Source organism: Centropristis striata, chromosome 11, assembly GCF_030273125.1.
Source record: "Centropristis striata isolate RG_2023a ecotype Rhode Island chromosome 11, C.striata_1.0, whole genome shotgun sequence".
In the NCBI taxonomy this organism is placed as follows: domain Eukaryota; kingdom Metazoa; phylum Chordata; class Actinopteri; order Perciformes; family Serranidae; genus Centropristis; species Centropristis striata.
Genome location: NC_081527.1, coordinates 34,951,524 through 34,975,405, shown reverse-complemented (window position 1 = coordinate 34,975,405; position 23,882 = coordinate 34,951,524). Strand labels below are relative to the sequence as shown.

The window sequence follows — 23,882 nt, the reverse complement described above, 5'->3', positions numbered from 1 at the left end:
CGTCTTTCTTTTTTAACGACTTGATACGCCTCTGCACCGCTGCTCACTCTAATACCAAGTTTCATGTGACTTTTACAGCTAAAGGTTGTCTTTTTATGTTTGTATAATTCTCTGTGCATTGATGTCTTTGAGTTATAAGGTCTTGCAATCACAATTATTTGAGAAAAAGAACAAAAAGTAGCACAAACCATCCCTTAAGGGACCAAAAGTAAATGTGCTTATTATGCAGTGTCCCTTCTAGAGTTATAAAGGCAATGTTTACATTATTATATGAATGGATTATTATTATTGGTGCATGCATTGTAGCTTCAATACAATTCAGAACTAAATTTACTTTTTTTTCTACCACATTTATCTGATGGCTACAGTGGCTTTACAGATTAAAGGGATAGTTCTGATTTTTCAAAATGGGGTTGAATTAAGTACTTAATCATAGTCAATATATTACATTATACAGTATTATTATTATTATTGTTATTATTATACAGTCTTTGTGCTGACTATAGGCAGTCAGCACGCCCCCAGTTTGTAGAAACAGGCAGGAGTACTGGCACAGAAGCTAAGCATTGTACTGCTGTGGATGGGGGCAGCACCACATAAAAAGAAACAAAAATAAAACAAAAAACAACATCAGTGTAAGATATATTTAGTTATATTTAGAATCTTTAGCTTTACCAGATAAAACAGTCATTTTACCTGCAGAAAAAAGGAGTTGCTGGTCTTCTTCTGCCTTGATCGGTAACTTTGTTCGTGTTATTTTGTGACTTTGGTGAATATTAACTTACTCTTTAAAACACAGAAGTCACACTAGGGCACCAACAAACTATCCAGTCAAGCCAGCAGTAGAAAAGCAACTCCCATGTTCTGTGAGGTAAAATTACTATTTTTGCCAAAGGAGTCTGGTGGCTTTGAAGAGACCCTGATGTTACCTAAACAGTAAGGCACCATAGTGGCATAGAAGTATACAGTAGAAGAAAATAGAAGATACTAAAGCAAAGTACAGTACCTCAAAATTGTACTTAGGTATAGTACTTGAGTAAATGTTCTTGGTTACCTTCCACCACTACAAATAAGTATTACAAAACTCTTCTTCCCAGCAGAGGACCTTCTGGGGAATTCAACAGTTTATACGATCTGTATCTTCCTCTGCACTTTGCTCTTATCACTCTGCAGAGAGGCAGAATGACACATTATTTATCTCAGTGAAGTGAAAATAGTTCGGGTCAGGTTACGATATCCAGATGTCAACATGATGTTATCGCGGCACATTAATTAGACTACAATCACAAAATTATTTGCAGACTTTAGTATCTTAAGATGTTTCTTTCCTGGAACTAAACGATATTTTGTTTCGACATAGTGTTTTCCAGTTTTACTGCCAATTCTAGTTCAGCTGAAAAACATATTCAGTTTTTTTTCTGAAAGCTTTATTGTAATGAGAACATTAAATCCAGACACTGGCTGTACAGTTGTTTATGGCTTTAGTGTTGTCAGCAGTAGCTGACTGTTTGGGGACCCAAGTATGCAGAAATAGTCAAATACAATAGGTGAAAATGGCACAAAACTGCATGTTTTTTGTCCCAAACTGCATGGGAATAGTATAAAGTGCATGTCCTCAAAGAGGAGACTTGTGGGCACCCATAGAGTCCATTTTCATTCAGATATCTTGAGCTCAGAGGTCAAAGGACCCCTTTGAAAAAGGGCCATGTCAGTTTATGCCTCACTAGAATTTAGCCTAACTTTGGTTCGTTATTTTCACCTCCTGCCCTAAAGATATCATGACTTGACATCTCCTTTTTCACCCTGAAATATCCACATATATATACAAACACTTATAAATACAAAGTACACACAAACTTTCACACACACACACACACACTCACACACACACACACACACACACACACATATACGCATCTGTAGCATTTACATAAAATTCCCCCATTGGTCGGTCTGTCTGTCTGTCTGTCTGTCTGTCTGTCTGTCTGTCTGTCTGTGTCTGCTGATTTGCTTATCAGCATATATGTATGGCCACACAATAACCCTCCTCATACCTATTAACTATCAGAAATCAACGTAAACAACAACTGGTGTCGTAAATATCTACTCTTTATTCTTATTTTTGTAATTATTTACCTTATTTTCTGTTTAAGTTGTTTTTACCTTTTCTTGTTATGTAAATAAAAATAAAGTTTTCCTCCAAAAGTGGGGGGGTGGTGGTGGGCCAAAAAAAAAATCATGACTTGGTTCCTCATGTACCAATGGATTCCTTAGATGTTCTAGGTCCCACCACTCTGTGTATGTACATTGTTAGCACAAACAGAGCTGTGACAGTTTCAAATGTCGTCCCTCACAGCTTCATCTGATCAGCATGGCTGTCCCAGAGGACGAGGACTACTACTACCATGAAAACATCAGCTTCAACTTCAGCTACGACGACTACCCGACGCTCTGTGAGAAGGGGGACGTCCGCTCGTTCGCTGCCCTCTTCCTCCCCATCATGTACACTGTGTGTCTGCTGGTGGGACTGGCAGGAAACGGCTTAGTGGTGGCGGTCTACGCCTACCACAAACGCCTCAAGACCATGACGGACGCCTTCCTGACCCACCTGGCTGTTGCCGACCTGCTCCTGCTCTTCACGCTGCCGTTCTGGGCTGCTGACGCGGCGAGGGGCTGGGAGCTGGGCCAGGCCGTGTGTAAGATCGTGTCTGCCTGCTACACGGTCAACTTCACCTGCTGCATGCTGCTGCTCGCCTGCATCAGCCTGGACCGTTACTTGGCGTTAGCCAGGGCGCAAGGTAAAGACCGGAGTCAGTGGCTGCAGAGGATTTTCACCCGGAGACACTGCTGGAAGATCTGTTTAAGTGTTTGGGGGACGGCTTTTATCCTCGGTCTTCCTGATTTAATCCTCTCAGAGGTGAGATGGGCGTCTAATAGGAGCGTCTGTCTTGCGGTCTACCCGCCATCCATGGCAGGAGGCGGGAAAGCTGCTCTGGAGGTGATAGAAGTGCTGCTGGGGTTCCTGATTCCTCTCCTGGTGATGGTGGTGTGTTACTGCGGCGTGGGCCGGGCGCTGAAGGGACTTCCTGTGGAGAGCAGAGGCAAGAAGTGGAAAGCTCTGCGTGTCCTCCTGATAGTTGTCGGGGTGTTCGTGGTCACCCAGCTGCCTTACAACGTAGTGAAGGTCTACCGAGCCATGGACTCGGTCTACACCTTCGTGACCCACTGTGGGACCAGTAAAGTGTTGGATCAGGTGGCTCAGGTGACGGAGAGCTTGGCGCTCACTCACTGCTGCCTCAACCCCATCCTCTACGCCTTCGTGGGCTCGTCCTTCAGGCAGCATATGATGAGAGTGGCCAAGAAGTTTGGTGAGAAGAGAAGGAAGAGGAGGAAGAGGACGGAGAATCCTGCAGAGGAAGAGATTGAAATGTCATTTAATTCCCACAGTGTATCGCCAGAGACAAACACATTCTCAATATGAGCCAACGACAGAGAGGAATCCTCAACCACGGGTGTTGAAGTCTTTTTAGTTTATGGGCCAATTTGATCTTAAGTGGGCTAGACCAGCTAAACATTTTTGTAGATAATAACAGTCCCAAACTTTTCCCTTTCCCTGGTGTAAAGAAGTATGAGTTAATTTTGAAAACATTTACTATAAATCAGCAATCCATTTACTAAACGGATAATTAAGAAAATAAGAGAAATTACAACAATATGTCTGTTTTTTCCACATTGTCAGTCTACTCACTGTTACATTTTCATCTTCAGATGAGACAATGATTTATTGTATTGTTTTTTTGTGCTTCTTATTTGTACAGTTTTTTATATATATTTGGGATGACAATGAAGTCTTATTTTACAGAATCAAGAGAAACAGAACAGAATCAGACCAGCTGACAACTTTAAATGTGGTCGCTGCTTTTGTTTTGTTTTGTTTATCCAGATTCCTCCAGGATTTCGCAAGAGACATTATAGTACTTATAGTAACACTTCCAGCTGCTCACACATAAATACTGGAACTTGATGCACTATATTGCACACTGTACAGCTGCAAATGAAGAAGGAGAAAGAACAAGAAAAAGGTTCTCTTTGCGAGTAGGAGCTGGAAACAACTTTGTAACATGTTTGAAATAATGCTTCTTTTAATTGGAATCAAATCAAGTTTTGCTTGATGTTACACATTTGCACAGCCTATAACCCAGACGCACTAAACACGTCACCAGTGATAAGCAGCATGATTATTCTCTTATATAGTTCCAGATGAACTATGTACTTTCTGTTTCATTTCTGAGCTCCAGATGACCTAAGCAGCCTACAAATAAAATATATAATCGCATATCAGCTTGTTTGCTCTCATGAAGTTTCTGGCAGGGTTATTTTACCATATCTATATCCAGTGGGATTTAACTGTCTTTCATGTCGGGAAGCCACAGCTTAGTTTCGTGAATTCCTCAAAAACATCTGAGTCACATTTACTTCAGTTTATCTGCAGCCAAGTCTGCACAACACACTGAAAAAACAAGTATGCTGTTTTTTAAACAAGGTGATCATCATTCCCTCGATAGTTGCAAATCTTATTCCTAATTGCAGATGTTTTTCTTTAACACTGATTTAACCTGGCATGATGACTTCAAATACATTCTTGTTATCAACATGTGTAGCTACAAAAAAGGGAGGGTTGCACACATTCAAATATTTAGTCAGACTTAGAAAGAAAGAAGAATCCACTATTAGCACACACTCTGTATCTTTTTAGATAAACACAAGTCAGTGTAACTGTGCTTGCCCTTTGCAAATTGATTACAACATCCTCCTGTACAAAAGGCAAGTTTATTTTTATAGCACCTTTCAACAAGCCAAGAAAAGACAAAAAACACACACACACACCCATATAAATATATATAAAGACTAAGAAAATGTTCTTGCTCAGGTCCAAAGATTTCTGTTTTCTCTTTAACTGGAGGGAATTCTGGTATTTTCCATTGTGCATGTGGTTCTTGTTGTCACATTGTTAAAAAAAAAATAAAAAGTGAATTTACAAGGGAATTCTGGAACATACAATCACACTGATCCAATCCTTGTATGACCAATGTTGTTTTCCATATCTGAGATACATAGAAGTTGAACAGAAGTGGCCCCAGAATGGAGCTTTGGGGAACTCTAATCTAACCTGAATGTTTAATGAATAGCCCTGGATCTCAAAGAGCAAGTAGAAGCGGGAAGAGTGGAGAAAAAATGGCAGAGCTCAGCATTTACAAAAACAGTTACACAAGTGGCCAGTTGCACCGGCGCTACCATCAAGGTAAGGTCGGCCCAACCAACCACTGAACGCTGTTTTATAATATCAAAAAAGCATTTTAAATTTAGCAAAAATTGCTATTTTAATAATATAACAAGACATTTTAATCTTACAAAAATGGCTCTGTACTGTCTGTCCTAAAATAAAATTCATTCATTCATTCATTACAGGTCAAACAATTTCTTCAGAGGTTTTCTATCTAATTGAATCACACTGCTAATAAAATTTGCTCTAAGTGGATGTAAGGACAACACAGACTCTATACATGAGGAAGAACTGACAGCTTGCATTACTTCTGAATTCTGTCAATAAAGAATGAAGCTAATTTGTCACATGACTTAGTGATTACAAGCTCAGGGGTTAGTGACAGAGGAGGCCTTGGCAACAACTAAAAACACTTGTCTCCAACAAATACAGATCGACATAGTTAAAATATTTTGCATTTGCTTTTTCCCCTCTTAGACAAAAATGTCTTCTGTGGTTTGTCAGGCCATTAGTCTCTCAATATGTAAACACATTGACTGTTTACCAAAAGTTAGATTTTCACAAGTTCTTCATAAATAATAGGAAAATAAAACTGTGTTAATGTTTTCGTTGTGAATCCCAGCTGGTACAGATCAAGAGATGCTGCAGGTCATGTTCTGGCATGTGTTTCTCTCATGTGGAAACCATTTGACTGAGGTTTGCCATCTGTTAACTGAGAAAAACATTTCACTCAACCAAAAGAGGAAAAAATGATGAAGTGTTTCAACCTGGGGTTCAAACTGCTAGAAGTCTTGTACTTTCAGACAACCTTAACAAACTAATTTTACATGAGGAAAGGTAAGTACATGCTGAAGTGATTTGTTATTGTTTCTTATCAAACTGTGATTCATACTTGTCAGAAAAGCAAAGTCCATCGAGATCAAATTCATTTATTGAAAAAACTTTCAGAAATGTGCAAATAAACAAAATGTAAAAAAAACAAACCATGGCGTCTTTTAATCAAGGAATACTATAAATATAGAAAAACATTTTTTAACATCTGACATGTCAGATCAGAAAAATGGCTAATTCACTTCTTAATACAATTAAGGCAGCCAACCAGCTTCACTTTTAACAAACTAGAACCAAGAATTTTTTTCTTAAATTAAATTTTTAAAAAAAAGTCATTCAAATATATAACCAATTATATAAAACATTTAAAAAACAAAATTTAGAGGCCTAAAATGGCAGTATCACAATAATTTAGAAAACAAATATTTCTGGCATTTTCACATGAGAACAAGGTTACAAAATGTAACCGAAACATTCACTCATTAAATACAATATAATGCCATTTTATCAAATATATCTATGGAATATGTTTTCCATGTAATTAAAGTTCCTTACTTACATACCCTGAACAAGTTCATCAACCCTGTATCAAATGTTAGAAACAAGCCAATACTGAAATATTACAAGTTGTATCAACGAAAGGAAACGCTCTCACAATCCCAGCAAGTGATAAACAGAAAGTAAGCAGTTCTCAGGTTTTCCACCATATGTGGAAAAATACCAAAATGCAAAAGTGCAGTGGGAGGCTGAATGATTTTTCCTGGCTTATTTCTCTGGAATGTCGTGGATATTTACCCAGTAAAACACTAAATTGGACACATTATGACCCGAGGCTTCATAAATATCTCATGGCAAATAAATTCAGGCACTTTGTTGTTTGTTGGCTAAAGGCAGACAGCCAGTGGCGTAAACTGTAAAGTTGTGTGGCAGGAAGCAGGCAAGTGGAAATGTGTATCAAGGTTTAACATGACAATTTATGTTTAAGCACCAGCTGTGCAATTAAAACAAAAAAAGGGAAAAGGCATCTTTGAACAGTCCTTAGAGGCAGAAGGTGCCTCCTGAGTGTACTGCTGAGGGGCTGTGTGAGACCGGCCTCCGTCTCATCAGTAGTTTAGGATCTGCACATCAAACAGATCACACACTCCCTCGTTGTCATCCAGGTTGAAGCTGTAGTCGATTCCTGCAGGAGAATCAACAAGACAACATACTGTAAAACAGGAACAAGACAAAGATAAAAAGATGCCCGATAGCAGCCTAATGGCAACATGGGATGGTCAGCTGTCAGTGTGGCTGTAGGACTAGTCCACACATGGACACAGTGTTTTTGAAAACCCTGTTTCTCATCTTTTAATACCATGTTAAAGTAACAGGTGCCAACATAACATAATCTTAAAGTCATGTTGTCCACTAGAACAAGAATGACGATGATGATGATGATGATGATGATGGCTGATATCTAGACATTTTCCATGGTTTTCTTAATAATGATTTTGGTTATTATCAAGAAAACCATGGAAAATGTCTAGATATCAGCTCTTAAACCCATTGAAGCCTGGAAAGCGGATACGTCGTTTTGTAGTATTTGTATAAGCTCTCAAATACCTTTTTGAATTTCATTTCTATCTGCTACAGAGGCTGAAAAATCTATTATTTAGTAGAAGAGTTGACACTTTTTTCCCCAGAATTTTTCCAGAATTTCCAGAAAATTAGAGGCTTATTTTAAAATCGCCCAGTGATTTTTCAGGCCTCAATGGGTTAAACTCTTATCAGCTATTTTTATTGTCATTATATTTGTCCAAACAAATGTACCTTTAGTTGTACCAGGCATTAAAATGAACAAGAAATTGAAGAAAACAATGGTCTAATAATTTTTTCCATGACTGTATATTTGCTAATATTTGTTGACACAATATTTCATTTGGAAAGTGAGTTGAGGTTTTGAGATGCTTACCATCAGTGGACATTAGCTCATCGATTAGGTCGACAGCTCCTACAAGAGAAACAGAAACATAGAAACATGGTACAGACCTTATCCACCTTGGTCATTATGAACCATTGTTAAAGCAGAATATTAAAAATATCAGTTTATTATTTTTGCAATTTTCTCACCTGACTAAGCTTGAGATCAAAACTGAACAAAAGCAGGCTGAGATCTTAGACATTTAAAGAACCGTAACTGAAACTAATGTGAATCAAAAAATGGAATTGTCCCAGAACTTCACAGCAGGATGAAGTTACAGAGTAAAAGTGGAGCTGTGTGCCTTGTGCCTTACCGTCTCTGTCGTCCTTCATGTGGTCTCCAGCAGCGCTGAGCTTCAGCAGGCTGCTCATGTCCAGTACAGACTGGAACTCTGGGCCCGCCAGGTCTATCTGCTGCTGCTCCAACTCTACTGCTGACTGACTGTGACACACTGCAGGGAGCATCGAGGTGCAACAACAAAACTTAGCTATGCAATAAAGTTCCTGGTGGAAAATTAAATCTGCAACATTACAGGGTTTAGTTATCTGGACCTGGAATTATGAGAAAAAGATATGAAGCACTGGGTCAGTGACAACCTTAACAATCAGCCATGTTGAAATGAATATTCTGGACTTAATGCGTCCACGAGGGTGCTGGGCAGCACAATTAAAGGAACACTCCACCGTTTTTTCATATTAAAACATGTTATTCGGTCAAGTAAGACGAGTTGATACAGACCTCTTGCGTCTCAATGCGTGCACTCAATCGCCCTGGCGCGCGGCGCCACTTGGCTAGCACTTAGCTTAGCCCAGTTCATTCATTAGGATCCAAACAGATGGACAGTTAGAAGCGACCAAACTCCTCCACGTTTTCCCTATTTATAGCACTTGGGAGCACTTCGACTCGGCGCAGTAATATCATCACTCCTGAGGGGAGAAGATTTTTCAGGAGTGATGATATTACTGCGCCGAGTCGAAGTGCTCCCAAGTGCTATTCCGCCATACATTATAGTTCTCCTTTTTATCCGCTTCGAAAAGCGCCACGTTTTATTTTGTGTCGCCATACTTGGTCGTTTAACTATTCGTGTAGCTGTATTTAAATAGGGAAAACTTTGTGAAAAATGTGTGATTTTTTTGTGAATGCTACACTATGGTTCACTGGCAACTAATGCATGCTACTGTATGTGAAGGTATGTTGCATTACATAGTAGCCATGAGAGAGAAATACAAAAACTTAAACTGAGGATCCTCGCACAGAAGACAAAAAACATCTCTGCCTGTCTGTTTAACAGAATATAATAAATCCAAGTTATCCAGCTTCTCCATATTCTATATGTGCAATAGCAAAACAGACACTTAGAAAAAAAGAAAAGCAAATGTCTTCAAAAAGTAAAAATGGTTCATATGTTGTGTTTTTGGTTTCGTTTGGTTTTGTTTGGTTCTGTCCGTCAGTCAGCAAGATTACTGACATGCTAGATTTGACTAAACTTGGTGGAAGGACGGGTACACAAATAAGGACAATGCAATTGTGTATCAGGATAGCATGATGTAGGATTATATTATGATACCATCCCATTGAAAACAAATTATTAAAGACAAATTATCACAAATTAACAGAAATTATTTTTCACTTTCATAGAGGACTACGTTGGGATTTGGATCCCATGGGACACAACTCAAATCTTAATTTGCTCTAGGTGGGAGTGAGCAATCAGAAAAGAACCTGCAGGTCTCAGGATTTAGCTAGCAATAACCAGGAGGATGGAGTCAACAAATTAAAGTAGGTCATGAACCGCTCAATGGCTCATCAACAAATATCCTTCAAAAAAAAAAAAAAAGTAAAACATTAACACGGCTGTAATTACCGACCAAATGTAGCAATAAAATTTGGTCCACCAGCTTTTCTTAATCTTTTCAAGCGTCTCCTGTAAATGATAAAAGTGGATTTAAGTTAAATAATAATTTTATTCTATCCTTCTTCTCACTAGATACCACCATCTTTCTCTTTAACACGAAATGGACAGAAGGGGAAGGCAGTTCTGTCTCCACAAAGACCAATTAGACACAACACAATGCTTCCTTCAACTACAGTATGCATGTTCGGCCTGTCATCATTTCCAATATAATGTTGTATAACAGTAACAATAGTTTGTTGTCATGGCGCCTGATCTTTTCTGTACGGAAGATCTGACAGTTTCACTTTGACAATGCAAGTCTGTCAGCAGATTAGCTAGTTTTATCCGTGCTTACACATCCTTAGTCATTCTTTTCTTAGAAACTTGAGGAAGGATGAGGAAGTGGTTTGTCTTTCATGCATACTGGAAGTTCATTCTAGGTTCCCATGACATGATATGGGAAGAGACCAAATGCAGTGTGTCTGTCAGGCTTGTGAAATAAGGCAACGCGGGATGTCACATGTACAATACATCATCATGTCATATGAGATTTTTCTTCTGTGGTTTTTATTACAGTGCTGTAAATCAGTCTGTAAAACTAATTGTCTGGGCAAGTAGATAACGGTTCCTTTCTACAGTTGCAAAAACATGCTGAGATCAAATCACACACCGTTTCAAATTCTGACTGTCCTGCAATCGGCTCAGTTATTCGACACAACCGTCATACATTTATACAGGAATCTTTTGGCCTCTTAAGTTCTTTACCTCAGGAAGTTGTTGCTTTCTTACCACTTGAACTGCCTCTACTGGATAATTTTGTACAGAAATTAAAAGATTTACGAGTTAAGCCTGATGTATAAAAAGCCTTATGAAAGGACAGCTTATTCAAACTTCAAACACCATTCACACGTTTTGGCATTTGTCATTATATCCGTTTCTGTTTTTCATATCCATACAGAATATTGTATATGTAAGCAATTATGATTGACACATCGACAGCTGCATTTTGATCACGTGGTATAAAAGAGGCATCTTTTAAAACCTTTTTCTGTTCTTGCATGTCAGGACTTCCAAAAATAGATTTCCTGACAATACCGGAACGCAATGCAATACTTTTATTTCTTGGACATGGGAGCGTATTTGAATTCAACACAGATTTTAAAAAGTGTCTCTGCTAATATTTAGTCTACCATCATTGGCAGAATGTACGCGCATTAAAATGCAACTCAGTACAACAATAACAAGATTATTTGATATTTAGTACGTCTAATAAGAGTTACTAAAAAAAAAAAAAAAAAAAAAAACACTCCTAGTTTCCCAATATAGCATTCAAATCGAAACAGTTTCCTATTCATTTTGTTTCGTGGAACAACGCATGACACACACTTGCAGAGCTGTTGTATTAAACTGCTGAATTAGTTTAGGCGTGGCGGCAACAGAGTCTTAGCGACTAGTAGGCTTGTTTCAGAGAGAGATAGTTGGTGGCATTTAGTAAAAGTCTTCACCAGTGGGATTTTCACTCATTTAACTGAAACATCAAACAGATTCAGCCAGAATCACTGTGAACATCCAACACTACTCATGAGACGGCACAAAATAAAAGTGATAACTGACAAAACAGAGGAGGAACTTACCCTCTACCCCATGAGTCAGAAGACGTGTTATTTCTGATAGCTCATGGCTGAGGATTTTAGAAAGAAAACTGAAACAGTGACAGTACATTGGGCTGATTGTAAAGCCAGCTACCCATCTACAGGCCAATGTTTTATTAATTGTGTAAGGGGATCATTATTTGGAGGCTTATTTTTTTTATATTGTCTGACAAAATTGGAATGAAAGGGTGAAAATCAACCAATATTTTATTCCTTTTTATGAGCTATTGAAGCTGTGGCTGGTGTTTCTTATTGCTTCACCCCCAAATGTTGATTTGTGCATCAGCTACGAACCCTGTGTTGCCTTAAAATTTGTGTAGAAAACTTCTCACATGACTCCACAGTAAACGATGGATCCAAAAACAGACCTCACTAACCCTATTATTTAAAACACCTCTGCATTAACTATCGCATCCATGTTTGGGAAGTACACAGCATACAACTGGATAAATGAGATGTGTATTATACTGCAGGAGTTGTGTTAGAGTTTGTAAACAGATATTCAATGTAGTTTTGTTGTTAAACTTGGCCCTCCATTTATTTCAGTTCATTAAGAATTTTCTCTGTTTATGGATACACACAAAAAAAAATCCATCTGCTGAATTTTGTTCACTGCAGCCTTATAAAAGCCATCAAAAGCCAGTAATAGTTTAAAAGCCTGTGCTCACCCATCTGCACATCAGGAGGGGTGGATGATGTCAGTACTTCATCATGTTCTGGCAGCACCATCTGGTGGTCTGAGCAGAGAGAGTCCTGGCTGCAGTAAGAGGAGGTGGTGTTGGAAAACATGGAGGTGCAGAGAGGAAACCTCTGCAGGCTGGCTGGGGTGCTGGGTGGAGTTGGCATTGGACAGATTTCTTCAGTTGGTGGTACGGAGAAGACCACAGGTATTGTGGAGTCTGAATCCCTGTTGATGAGCATGACCTGGATGGGAGCCGAGTGGCTGCGGAGGTTCACCTGGTACTTCTTCTGACCGCTATGGCCCTAAGGAGCAACAGTGTGGGGATGAGTTTATCATCATTATAGATATAATCAATATTTTATACACAATGAATCACAGGACTACTTATATGTGAACAGGGCCACTTGTAGTGATGAACCCACAAAAAATAGGTGTGTTTCCACTATAGTCGAATACCCGGAATGAGGCGGGTCTCCCTCTGGCCATTTTTTGGCCCTGTCGAAGAGCAGGGACATTTGTCTCCCCTGAAAAAAAGCCTGGTTGCTGATTGGATCGAACGCTAAGCGGGATGTGATGTAGTACTCGACGCCACAACAACAGGCACCAGTTTTAAAAGCTGGTGAAGTAGCGAGTAGCCACAACAATTTTATTATCAAGAAGAAGAAGATGGCAAGCTCTGGTCCTTCCATCTCGGCGTTTCCTGTGTTAACCCATTGAGGCCTGAAAAACCACTGGGCGATTTTAAAATAAGCCTCTAATTTTCTGGAAATTCTGGAAAAATTCTGGAAAAAAAAGTGTCAACTCTTCTACTCAATAATAGATTTTTCAGCCTCTGTAGCAGATAGAAATGAAATTCAAAAAGTATTTGAGAGCTTATACAAATACTTCAAAACGACGTATCCGCTTTCCAGGCTTCAATGGGTTAAATCCGTCACGTCTGTGACATCACGGTCTAAACTGTCGCTAAGTGATAATGTGGCGATCGAAAACCACGCGTCACCTCCAGAGTCTCGTAAATCCCTCTGGGGCCTTTTTTGTGATGGAGACACGGCGAGTGAGCGGCCATTTGAGAGGGCGTGGACCTGAAACAAAATTGCTCTAAAAACCCACTTTAGACTTCCTGCTCAGTGCTAAACAAATGAGCAACTAGCTGGGGGACATTCAACTTGGTTGAGCACTTAACAGCAAAGAAGCCAGATAGTTACATCACGAGTTAGGGACAAAAAAGAAGAAGAAAAAAAAAAAGGCATGAAAATTCTTGCATTAGTCTGCTACAAAAGGCTATGTGTGGTTTACTATAGACAAAGAAGAAATAACATGAATTCTTGTCTTTCTGGTGACTATTAACATTAACGTAGTACAGAACAAAAAGACAATGAATGTCCATCAATAAACAAAGCTTGTAAGAAGTGACCAACCGTTTCAGGTAGTGGGACCTCCAGCTGGGTCCCAGCAGGAGCAACAACAGCAAGAAGAGTGTCCCCGCTGAAAGCATTGCAGATGTCTTCATGTGTGACAAATTTATAAGTGCAGCGGTGTTAAGGAAACAGGAGCAGGATTACTTATCGAAGGGAAAAGGAGACAATAAACTGGAAAAACAAGACTGTGAGCATTGTGCAAGTCAGGATTAGCCTGGCTCTGCTTTCACAAGAGACTGACAATAGCAATTATATTTATAATCCTCCCTTTACAGCATTTGCTATGTTCAATACGCAAACAATGTTAAAAGGATCAAGCGGAGATTTTTCTTCGCTGAAATGAATAAATGGGGCTCCAAGAGGACTAGAGTTTCAAAGTGCAGAGAGAGACAAACAGAATCAGACATCCAACTTGACACCTCTGTAGTACATTTTTTAAACACAACAGTAAGTGGATTTTTGTAGGAATGGTATCCTCTTTTAAATTTCCTCAGCATGACATGTTCATTTAAAATTACAGTTTGTGTACTCAATATTAAAGAAAAGAAGTGCTGAATTGGACAAAATAAAAAAATAGACATCAAAACATTTCATGACAGATGGCATAAAAGGATATGCGGTGGTGATGGGATTGTGGTTAAAGTGTTTGATGTTCTCTTCTAGCCATGCCTTCTGGTGGTCCAACTCTTTCTCCTGAGCCTCCAGCTCAGAGTTTTGGGCCTTCAAAACCGTCACCTGATCCAGCACCTCCTGAGTTTGGCTGCCTGAGTTCTCTCCCCTGGACACAAGGAGGATAACAGATCAGAAAAGAAACCATGTAGGAACACAAGTCGTATACCAAAATTGTTTTGCCCTACATTGGCAGGTTAACAGGCAATTTAAAATTAGATTTGGCTGCTTAAAGCATACAAATGTTTAAAATAATCAGCTGCTGAGGCTAAGGGGAGGGAAAAATATGCTGCTTTTCATTTACAGCATAGCATAGGAAGTGCTTTAAATTGAACACTGACAACATTCAAGAGATCAAAGAACTAGAAAGCAATTACTTAATAGTAAGAGAGAAAAAATGTCACTGATTTTTTCAAACCTCCACTGGATTATGTTCTTGTTTTTCTTCTCGATCAACCCGACTCCTTCCAGTACGTTGGTGATGTCGTATATCCTTCTCTTCTGCTTCACTGCCAAGCTGTCTGCAGCCTGTTAATTCAGACAGACATTTCCATAAAGGGTATTTCTGTGTGGCAGCTTAATATGAACCCTCAATGACAAGATAGATCACACACAAACATTTCTTGGGGTGAAAAAAAAGAAAGAAAGATTTGAGTCAAGCCAACAAATGAGGGATTTGGCAAATTAAGCTGCACAAACAAAATAAAACCCCTTGGCAGAAGAGGACAATTATACAATAGCGGAGGAGGAAGGAGGAGGGAAAGGGTCTAAGGAGCCTACTGTGTAAACATTACCCAGCTTTGGCGCGCATGAAGGGAGGGAAAACTACTTATCAGGGTGATGAAAAGAAGGTAAGTTTGAGGAAGACACTTCAGGTAGGTCTGGCAAAGATACACAAGACTTAACAATAATGGCTGCTAGCTAGATGGTACAATAAGGTCTATCACAACCTTAACTTTTGAGGGGAAGGGGTTTTAAAAAAGTGCAACTCTTCATTATCATTCTCCCACAAATGAATAATTTGAGAGATTAGGAAAGAAACTTTCAGTGGAATGTGTATATTGAAAATACCAACTATGTTCATCATCTACTAATCTGTTGATCTGCTTTATTATTTTTACCTCTATAAAACATCACAAAACTGTCTCTCCTAATCTGTACCAGAGGCAACATCTTGAAATGTCTTGTTTTGTCAGACCAACAATTCAAAACAATCTGAAGATTAATCAACTTATCATTGCCGATCTAACTGGCATGATCATTTAAAAAGAAGCTGGTGCTGGTTCCCAAGCTGTGGGGTCCGGAAGTCCAAGAAGGTCATACAAATAAATCAGAAACTTTATGATGATAGGAAAGCAGATAATCCTCTTGTTAATTGCATTTTATGTGGATTCATTTATAGTATTTCCTCCTCATGGCCCTTAAAGCAAATATGGTTATATTTTGGTTGCCCTAATACCCATAGATATATACAACTAGAGTAAGATATTGATTTGTATTAAGGTGTAAAAAGATTGGGAACCACTGTGCTGAACAGCTCAGCCTGGAGTCTAACTGATAACAATGATTTTTTAATGTAGTGGTTCCCCAAAAAATGTCCTAGGTGGACCTCCATGTGTTCCTGAAAGAGATTTGGGGGTTAAGCAGTGAATTGACAATGCATTTCTACTTATTATTTGATATGTTTCCATAATATATGCAGTCCTAAACTCACTTATAATCAACAGTCTTAAACGGGGCTTGTTTTTTGTTAGCCTAACGTTACTTTAGATCAGGGATGGGCAACTTAAATCCTGGAGGGGGCCACATGTTTAAATGTTTAAATATGTTTACAGTGCAGAAACTTAACATATTTCATGCTGAAATGCATGTATAACAGTAGAAATAGGAATACAAAGGGTTTGAAGCAAATAAAAAATAACCACTTACTGTGGAACAGCAGACCAACATTAATTGCAAGAAGTAGTTTTGTACATTTTTACACTGCACTTTTAAGATTTCATGCTCAAATACATGTAGTTGTACTAAGGGCCACTTCAAGTCAGGGTGCGGGTGTTGTGCCGTATTAAGCACCCCTGCCGTGAAAAGCACCCCCTCAGATCTCTTAATATAACACAGATCTCTTATTCACGAGTAAATGTCAAAAAGGACTAAATGCTCATGTTTAATTTACTACAAATGACAACGTACACACAATGACAAAAATGATATTCTCATTCCATGTCACGTTCTGTTTAGCGTCCAGTTTTGTGTTAATGATTCATGTTTAAATGCGCTCATGGATTCCACAATAGTCATAGCTACTTTCCCACAATCACAGTCACAGATAACAAAAATCGGGTAAATGGTTATTGATGTCATTAATGAATAGCCTGCTTACTGTGTTGTCTTCCATAATATTGTTGTAAATATATATAATATAAACTCCTAAGTATGTGTTTGTGTGAGTGTATATATATATATATATATATATATATATATATATATATATATATATATGTATATTGAAGTGTCAGTGTGTTGTTTTTTTTCTTGGTCTACTTATCATTGAATATAAACTCCTAAGTATGTGTTTATGTGAGTGTGTGTGTGTATATATATATATATATATATATATATATATATATATATATATATATATATATATATATATATATATATATATACACGAGGGGGTGCTTTTCACGGCAGGGGTGCTTAATACGGCACAACACGGGCCGTATGTGGCCCCCGGACCTCCAGTTGCCCATCCCTGCTTTAGAGGGGAGAGATCAGTAACATTTGGGACCCTTAACCTCACTTTTAATGTACAGAACAAACTGGTTTAACCCCTTTGACAATCAGACTGTAAACTGTTAGCTCCTAAGCTAATGGCGGCTAGCTAGTCCACCTGTGAGGGAAATCAATGCACCTGACTGACTGGCCCCGTGTGTGACTGACAGCCCTTTGTTCCTACGGTGGCACTGAAGAACACCGACCAACCCAAACATATCAGCCCAGAAACAGTGACTCTGAGCCGCCTGCTGTCGCCGCTTCACTCACCACTTTCAGGTCCAGGACGCCATCCTTCGCCTCTTGGAGCAGGCTGACAAACTTCATGGTGAGGAGCCCCAAACTTTTCTCATGGCGACTCGGTGTCGAACGCACAGTCTCCGTCGTCTCAAACTCCATCGTCTTTCTATAAAAAACAGAGTCCCGCTTATATTAAGAAGGCGGTTTTTTTTTTGTTTAACTAAAAATATTTCTCTCCAACATAACGTCTCTGTTAGCTCGACGGGACAGCAGCAGCAGTTACCTGGAGGGTTTTTAAATCAACGGACGTTACGTTAGGTTACAGTTGCCATGGCAACCCTTGCCCCATTCATGACCCCCCCTCCTCCCTTCTTTCAGTGATGTCACATCTCAAGCAGACTTTGTCCCCGCCCCCCTTGTTTTCAACCGGATACACAGCATGATCAGGTCCTAATCAATCAATAAATACTCACTATCAATGTAAATTCTACATTCATAAGCAGAAATGTTCTAAAACTCAACTCAAATTTCGATAATTTCTCCCAGATATTTTGCTAAAATAACTTATCTTAATAAACAACAAAAAGAGCAATACACTTTTACATATTTACAGTACTTATTTTCACTGAAACGTGTTTATTTATTTTCTATTTGTCTCATTTCCCATCTTCTTATGTTAAGGGAGACATGGAAAATTACAATGAGAAATGACACTCAATTCAATTCAGAAATGACTGAAAATGATGACACATCACTGAGGTCCATTTAACCAATAGCTACATAAAAAGCAAATTGGAGTAAAATACTAGAAACACAAATGTTATTTATTTCCCTCTTTTTATTTATTGAGTTTAAGTCTTTCCCAGAGAGCATGCCAAGTGACAAACACATCTCCAAGTCATGATAATGAAACATAATGAGTCCCAGTCCAATTTGGTGCCCAATGAGACTTAAAATATGTAGACTGGCTCTGATTCAGATTGGTTCAGATTTAGAGGCGACAGCGGCGAGGAAGAAACCTCGAGAGGAACCAGGCTCCGTGGGTGAAGCCCCTCGTCCTAAGGGCTGGGGAACGCTCCTGCTGCTTCAGGCCACCAGATGAGCTGCTGCTCCTCCTCAAACTCCATCTCCATCCACCACCTGCAGAAAGACAACAGGGAGGGAGGGAAACAACACACTTACCTGTGAAGTTCCCATGGCTGCTTACTGCAGTCGAATAGTCTTTTTTTTTTTTTAATTGAGGGAAATGAGCAATCTAAATTGAGATTTGGGAGTTTTAGGATGCATACTTTTAATCATTTTGTTTTTAAGTAATTCCATATTTTTCTAACATCATTGTAGTTTTTAAATATCTATTTTAGATTTCACATGCTTTATGGGTTTATTATTTTAAAAATTGTTTTATTATTATCAATTCATATATTAATTTATTATTATAATTCATATTATATCTTTTATTTTTTAGAATTTTATTTTATTGTTGTTATTGTTCCTTGAGTCTCCTATTTTTAATGCCAACATTTTTTGTAGCTTTTAATACCAGTGCTACCAGTGCTGCTTTAGTTTGAGCTGCATATTATGTTATAAAAGGTGCTACATAAATAAATCATAAAATAAAAAAAATAAATAATTAAATTATTTTAGCAGTAGTAGAAGTAGTTTTACTATTAAATATTATCAAGTATCAAAACATAGGGTCCAATTAATAATTGCAGCAGGAACTTTTAAAGCTCACGAAAACACGATCAACATGTTATGCCTATTTTTGCAGAATTGTAACAATTATTCTATACAGTCATAGTAAAAGTTAATTGTGAGCAGCCATTTCTAATGTGACAAGTTTGGTCTAATTTGGTCTGACTTTTGTAACTGTTGCCTGTATTTTGTATTTTATTTAGCCTGCATATAAAAATATGGTAAGAACGCACAGGGCGATATATCTAAGACGAGCTTTTACTCTGAACATTGAACATTGTCAGTTTATCACACCAGTTACATAGCCTGGTTTAAGTTCAGTCAGATTCTCCTTGGGCGGCGATTGCCTTTTTCTAAGTCCTTATGAATTCTCCTTCACAGTTGTTCTTGACCTCATGTTGTTTGATGAGGTCAAGGACAACAGTGAAGGAGAACAGTGGTGAATAAATATATAGGACAATTATTTTTGACTATTAGACTGCAGCTGGATCATCTTCTGGAGCCTGCGACACAAAGTCCCACCATCTGGATGCTCTACAACTGAGAACAGACACAAAATACTCAGTCAGCACAGAGCTGGTGGATTAAACTTAAACAACATCAGAGTCTGCTGTCTGGTTGACAGTCTTGTCCTCTTACCCGTCTTTGGTAGAACAGGACGTAGGCCGTTCGCTGGCGTTGTTCGCAGACAGTGGCCCCGGTTGTCTCTGTGACCTTTGCGTCATTATAGGTGAGACAGAGGTCAGCAGGGTCGTCCAGCTGCATGTCTGGGTGCAACCCGTCACCTACATAGTGTCCTATAATAGTGGAGAAATCAAAAGGCGTAGCTTAACTGACACAATTCACATAATTTAAAATAAACAATCATTCCTCAAAAGCTCCTCAGTTCATAAAAGCAGGGAAAGCGTAAACAGATGTTTCTACCTCTAACAGACAGTAATGTGTCTCCAATGTGTCTGACAGAATGCTACTTAGTCTGACAATCAGTATGTGATCATCTTACCTTCATTCCCTCCAGAGCCTAGATGACTGATGACGCTCGCCAGACTAAACCAACCGTCAGCCTGAAAGGAACAATAAATAAGATAAAATAAATAAGGATAAAGATGTGGAAAAATAGCAATAATAATAAATAAATAATGTGTTGAAAAAGTAGATCAATAAAAATGAGTGAAATATGCATGTGTATTTGATCTGGTGAGTAATATCTTACCTGGGCGGAGGTCACCAACAGCTCCCTGTAAAGGTCAACAGGGTCACTCAGCTTCTCCAGCTGCAGAAACGGAGTGAAAGTGAAAACGCTTCAGATGAAGCATCAAGACACTGTAGAAACAAAACAAACAGAAGAAGAGGTTAAAACACAGGAGGTGCTACCACAACTTGGTTGATTTGATACATTTTCTTACTGTGGGGAGTAGGGAACTAAATGAAGAAAAAATAGGTTAATAAGTAAACATGATATAATATGAGGTTAGAGATAGACAGTTGGATGTTGAATGTGATGTCACTTACTTGGGCAGAGTGGAGAAAGGTGGACTGCTGGCCAGATTTGTTGCCCCGCATTCACATTGGAAGTCCACCTCTGTCTCCTGAACAGCACAGTGACAAGATTCTGTCAGTTTTATATACTGGATAACTACACACACATACACAGACAGTGTTTGGCCATGTTGTGCTGTCATTGAAGGGGGACAGTTGGATCTTACCATTAGGTAATCCTGGAGCATCTGGACTGAACCTCCAGGTAACAGATTCAGAGACAGGTTGCTGAAGTCTTCCTGTCTGGTAGACTGGGCACCACAACTGTATTAAAGGGACAATACATATAAAAATTTTTGCCTCATGAGTCGTGACAATGGAAAGAGTGGACCAGATGAAATTCACATCACATTGATATAACAAGCTACGTCTCTAGCCTGAATGTGCAGTGTAAAATGAGTGATGGATGAGGAGACTAAAACTGTGGTCAGCTGCTGCTGCTGTGTTTTCGCTTTCATGTCACCTTTTACAGGTCCTGGTGTTCTGCATCCTAAAGACCAGGTGGTCCTCAACAGGGCATGTGTAGCTTTTGTCCTCACAGGCATCTACTCCCTGAAGAAAAGTGATCTGTTTCATTCTGAAGAGTCAGCTTTTTTAAAACCAACATGGCTCAGTTCAAAATTTTGTTTCAAAACAAAACTTCTCATCTCTTCTCTGACATGATTTTGACATCAGATGATCTGCTACCACTACACTTCATAGTGATGTTTGTTCAAACAGAGAGACTGTCGTCTCATCTGTCACTGGATTTAAATGAATGCCTCTGACTGCAGTAAATGCAGATGTGTGTCAATGCACTCCTGATTTGATCCAGCATGGTTGTCAGGAATTCATGAGCGTCCTGAACACACAGACAGAAAAAAAGGGATTGATGCTGTGAAGAAACCATTAGGAGGAGTTTAAACAACAAGCACTATTAAACCAGATGACTCACTTTCTGGTGGTGATCCTTGAACTCTGGAGCCCATTTAGAGACCGCCCCCTTTAATGAATAGAGTGCCTTGAGTTTGAGGCTGGAGTCGATGGATCTGTGGCACCTTGAGTATCTCTAAGTTTTCTGCAGAAGGTGAAGAAAAATTGTTGAGTTTCTGCTTTTGATCTCCTGGACAGGAGTGTGTGTTAGTGTATATGAATGTGTGTACGGCTGCTGTATCTGATCAGTTTAGCCTCACGCAATGAAGACCACACCTCCTCCTGGCTGCTGACGTCTTTGATGAAGTCCGTCAGTGTGAGCAGGCTCTGCAGGCTGGAGTTTGAAAACCTGACACACAAATAAAACACATCACAACACACGTCAACATCAGAAAACCTCTCAGTGGAGCTTTTTCTTTCTCAGTTATAATGTGGTTTTGTTGGCTCAGTTCATGTCCTGTTACATGCATAAGCTGCAAAAATACCAAAATATTTCTGTATACAATTTGTTTTTCCACCTGCTCTTAAATTCAGACTTCATTAAAAGGGATTATTCACATTCAATGATCAATACATTCTGGAAGCAGTGCACAGCTGAAATTATCATACTATTATTCCTTCAAATGTGTAAGTGACATGAACAAAACAGAGCTTCCAGACTCAGTACATAATAATCTCATATAACACCACAACAAAATACATTACATTATACAGGTGATTATATTCTTTTGGTCACTCAGTTTACTCTCTTCATAAGTAACTTACCTTCCACTAGGTGGAAGGTAAGTTACTGCTCTTTTTTACCACAACTGCTTCAATTGGGTCTCCTTTTCTTTGTAGAGGACAAAGAAATAAAATAAAATTTAATTGTATATTGTGAGGAACATGATGTGCCTTTACAGCTGATAAACAGCTTCAGAAACAACCTAAAACCTTTTCTGAAAACAGAAATTGTAATATTTATGATATACATGGACGACTATAAAGTTGGAATAATATATATATATCTATATATATATATATATATATATATATGACCTCTTTCCATGATATAATTGTGACTTGTAATGTATGTAATTGTAATTGTAATGTAATTTATTCTTGACAGATAAAGTGTATATCTTCTCAAAACTGTATTAATCAGTTTCTTCCAATTAAATGAAACCACAGTCAACAGAGGATTGTGTCTGAAAACAACTTTATGGACGACCGTGTTTAAGGTGGTGAAGAAACACTTTATGTCAAAACAAACCTTTCGCTGGGAGAAAGGTGATTCAAACATAATTTCGGACATGTTTGCAGCTTAAACTGTAACTGTAGTAATTAATAGTAATAGTAATGTAGTAATTGATGTAATTAACACCACAGTCTATGGTTTAGTTCCACCGGTACGTGATGACGTCCTGACGTGCGTCCCCAATAGTTCCATCATCTCCTATTTACATACAGTCTATGGTCATCTCCATGGTGCCCAACTAACGAATATTTCTGTTATTATTGAAAAAACTGACCGATCGCCATTTTGTCGGAGTAATTTCAATGTACAATTTGGAAGTTTTGATGCCCTCAAACCAAAATAACAATGTTTTCAAATCAATACACTACTTGTTCACACATTCCACACCCGCCCCGGGAAATTGATCATTTTCCCCCCAAGAAATAATGATTTCTCCACGGAGAAATCATCATATGAAAGTTTATACCCCAAGATTTTCCAACAGGGTTGATGACGTAGTCAGCTTTAATTTACTTTTTTTTTTAGATGAAAAACGTTTTAAAATGGAAATAATCACTAATTATAGCATAATTTAAACGATGGAAACGATTTAAAATGAAACTGAATTAATATTTAATTAAAAGTTGTCTTACCTGCAGGGTTAGCGTCCACCTGGGTGCTCGGCCCTACCAGCAGGTGGTCCTCAGCGACCAGCGGCCCACTGAAGACAGAATTCAGTCCCTTTGGGTTTTACACTAAAGTTGCGTGAAGCAGTAGTTTTGTTTTTTCAGCAAGGTCCGCTATTTAGAAGTTTCCAAAAGTTCACTTTCCACAGTTTGGGTCAAGAGATTTTCAGCTCATGTCCAGGTCCAGGTGCAAAGTGAGTAATGACAGGTCTGCTGGCCTTTATATAGGCCTACATGACGTCACGCTCATTCTGTTTCCATGAGGCAGAAAAATCCCATAATATCTCATATAATGTTCCCAAACTATGGACCTGCCTATCCAAAGACATTAGAGGCAGAGTCTGCTGATTTTTTCAGAACTTAAAAACAACTCTTTAACCTTTTTCTAGCACTTCATATTCATTAATTCAGTCCTATATGCATTTTTTAGAG

General features: G+C 38.7%; 2 protein-coding genes and 2 long non-coding RNA genes across 6 annotated transcripts; 1 reads left to right on the top strand and 3 right to left on the bottom strand.

The window, feature by feature from the left end:
* The first annotated feature begins 2,362 nt into the window (after nt 1-2,362).
* On the top strand, nt 2,363-5,247 carry ackr4a (atypical chemokine receptor 4a). Its single transcript, XM_059344786.1, has one exon. It carries the CDS (start codon nt 2,372-2,374, stop codon nt 3,479-3,481), a length of 1,110 nt encoding a protein of 369 aa, XP_059200769.1. The 5' UTR covers nt 2,363-2,371; the 3' UTR covers nt 3,482-5,247.
* A 950-nt stretch (nt 5,248-6,197) lies between these two features.
* Nucleotides 6,198-17,729, bottom strand: e2f5 (E2F transcription factor 5). 2 transcript variants are annotated; one of them, XM_059345380.1, is made up of 9 exons: nt 17,686-17,729; nt 17,433-17,568; nt 14,809-14,918; nt 14,339-14,499; nt 13,722-13,831; nt 12,290-12,605; nt 8,389-8,526; nt 8,067-8,105; nt 6,198-7,295 (listed from the first exon to the last, which is right to left on the bottom strand). In XM_059345380.1, the coding sequence occupies exons 2-9, from the start codon at nt 17,559-17,561 to the stop codon at nt 7,219-7,221; spliced, it is 1,080 nt and encodes a 359-aa protein (XP_059201363.1). In that variant the 5' UTR covers nt 17,562-17,568; nt 17,686-17,729; the 3' UTR covers nt 6,198-7,218. The 2 variants fall into 2 exon arrangements, with proteins under 2 accessions (XP_059201363.1, XP_059201362.1); XM_059345379.1 differs by lacking the exon at nt 17,686-17,729 and having other exon boundaries at nt 17,433-17,654.
* A 1,783-nt stretch (nt 17,730-19,512) lies between these two features.
* On the bottom strand, nt 19,513-23,634 carry LOC131980892 (uncharacterized). Of its 2 annotated transcripts, none has more exons than XR_009395255.1 (5): nt 23,418-23,634; nt 20,311-20,420; nt 20,101-20,161; nt 19,737-19,894; nt 19,513-19,637 (listed from the first exon to the last, which is right to left on the bottom strand). It is a non-coding gene; the product is annotated as an uncharacterized LOC131980892 (long non-coding RNA). The 2 variants fall into 2 exon arrangements; XR_009395256.1 differs by lacking the exon at nt 23,418-23,634 and adding an exon at nt 20,610-20,653.
* LOC131980893 (uncharacterized) lies at nt 20,803-21,696 on the bottom strand. Its single transcript, XR_009395257.1, has 3 exons — nt 21,571-21,696; nt 21,100-21,188; nt 20,803-20,900 (listed from the first exon to the last, which is right to left on the bottom strand). It is a non-coding gene; the product is annotated as an uncharacterized LOC131980893 (long non-coding RNA).
* Nucleotides 23,635-23,882: the final 248 nt, after the last annotated feature.

What these genes read in the sequence shown, in the direction of transcription:
- ackr4a (XM_059344786.1), top strand. Translation starts at nt 2,372, where the DNA reads ATGGCTGTCCCAGAGGACGAGGACTACTACTACCATGAAAACATCAGC.
- e2f5 (XM_059345380.1), bottom strand. Translation starts at nt 17,561, where the DNA reads ATGGAGTTTGAGACGACGGAGACTGTGCGTTCGACACCGAGTCGCCAT. An exon ending in CCCTCCTGATGTGCAGATGG is followed by an intron (nt 8,527 to 12,289) that starts GTGAGCACAGGC and finishes TGCTCCCTGCAG; the next exon opens with TGTGTCACAGTCAGTCAGCA. An exon ending in CATGAAGGACGACAGAGACG is followed by an intron (nt 8,106 to 8,388) that starts GTAAGGCACAAG and finishes TTTCTCTTGTAG; the next exon opens with GAGCTGTCGACCTAATCGAT.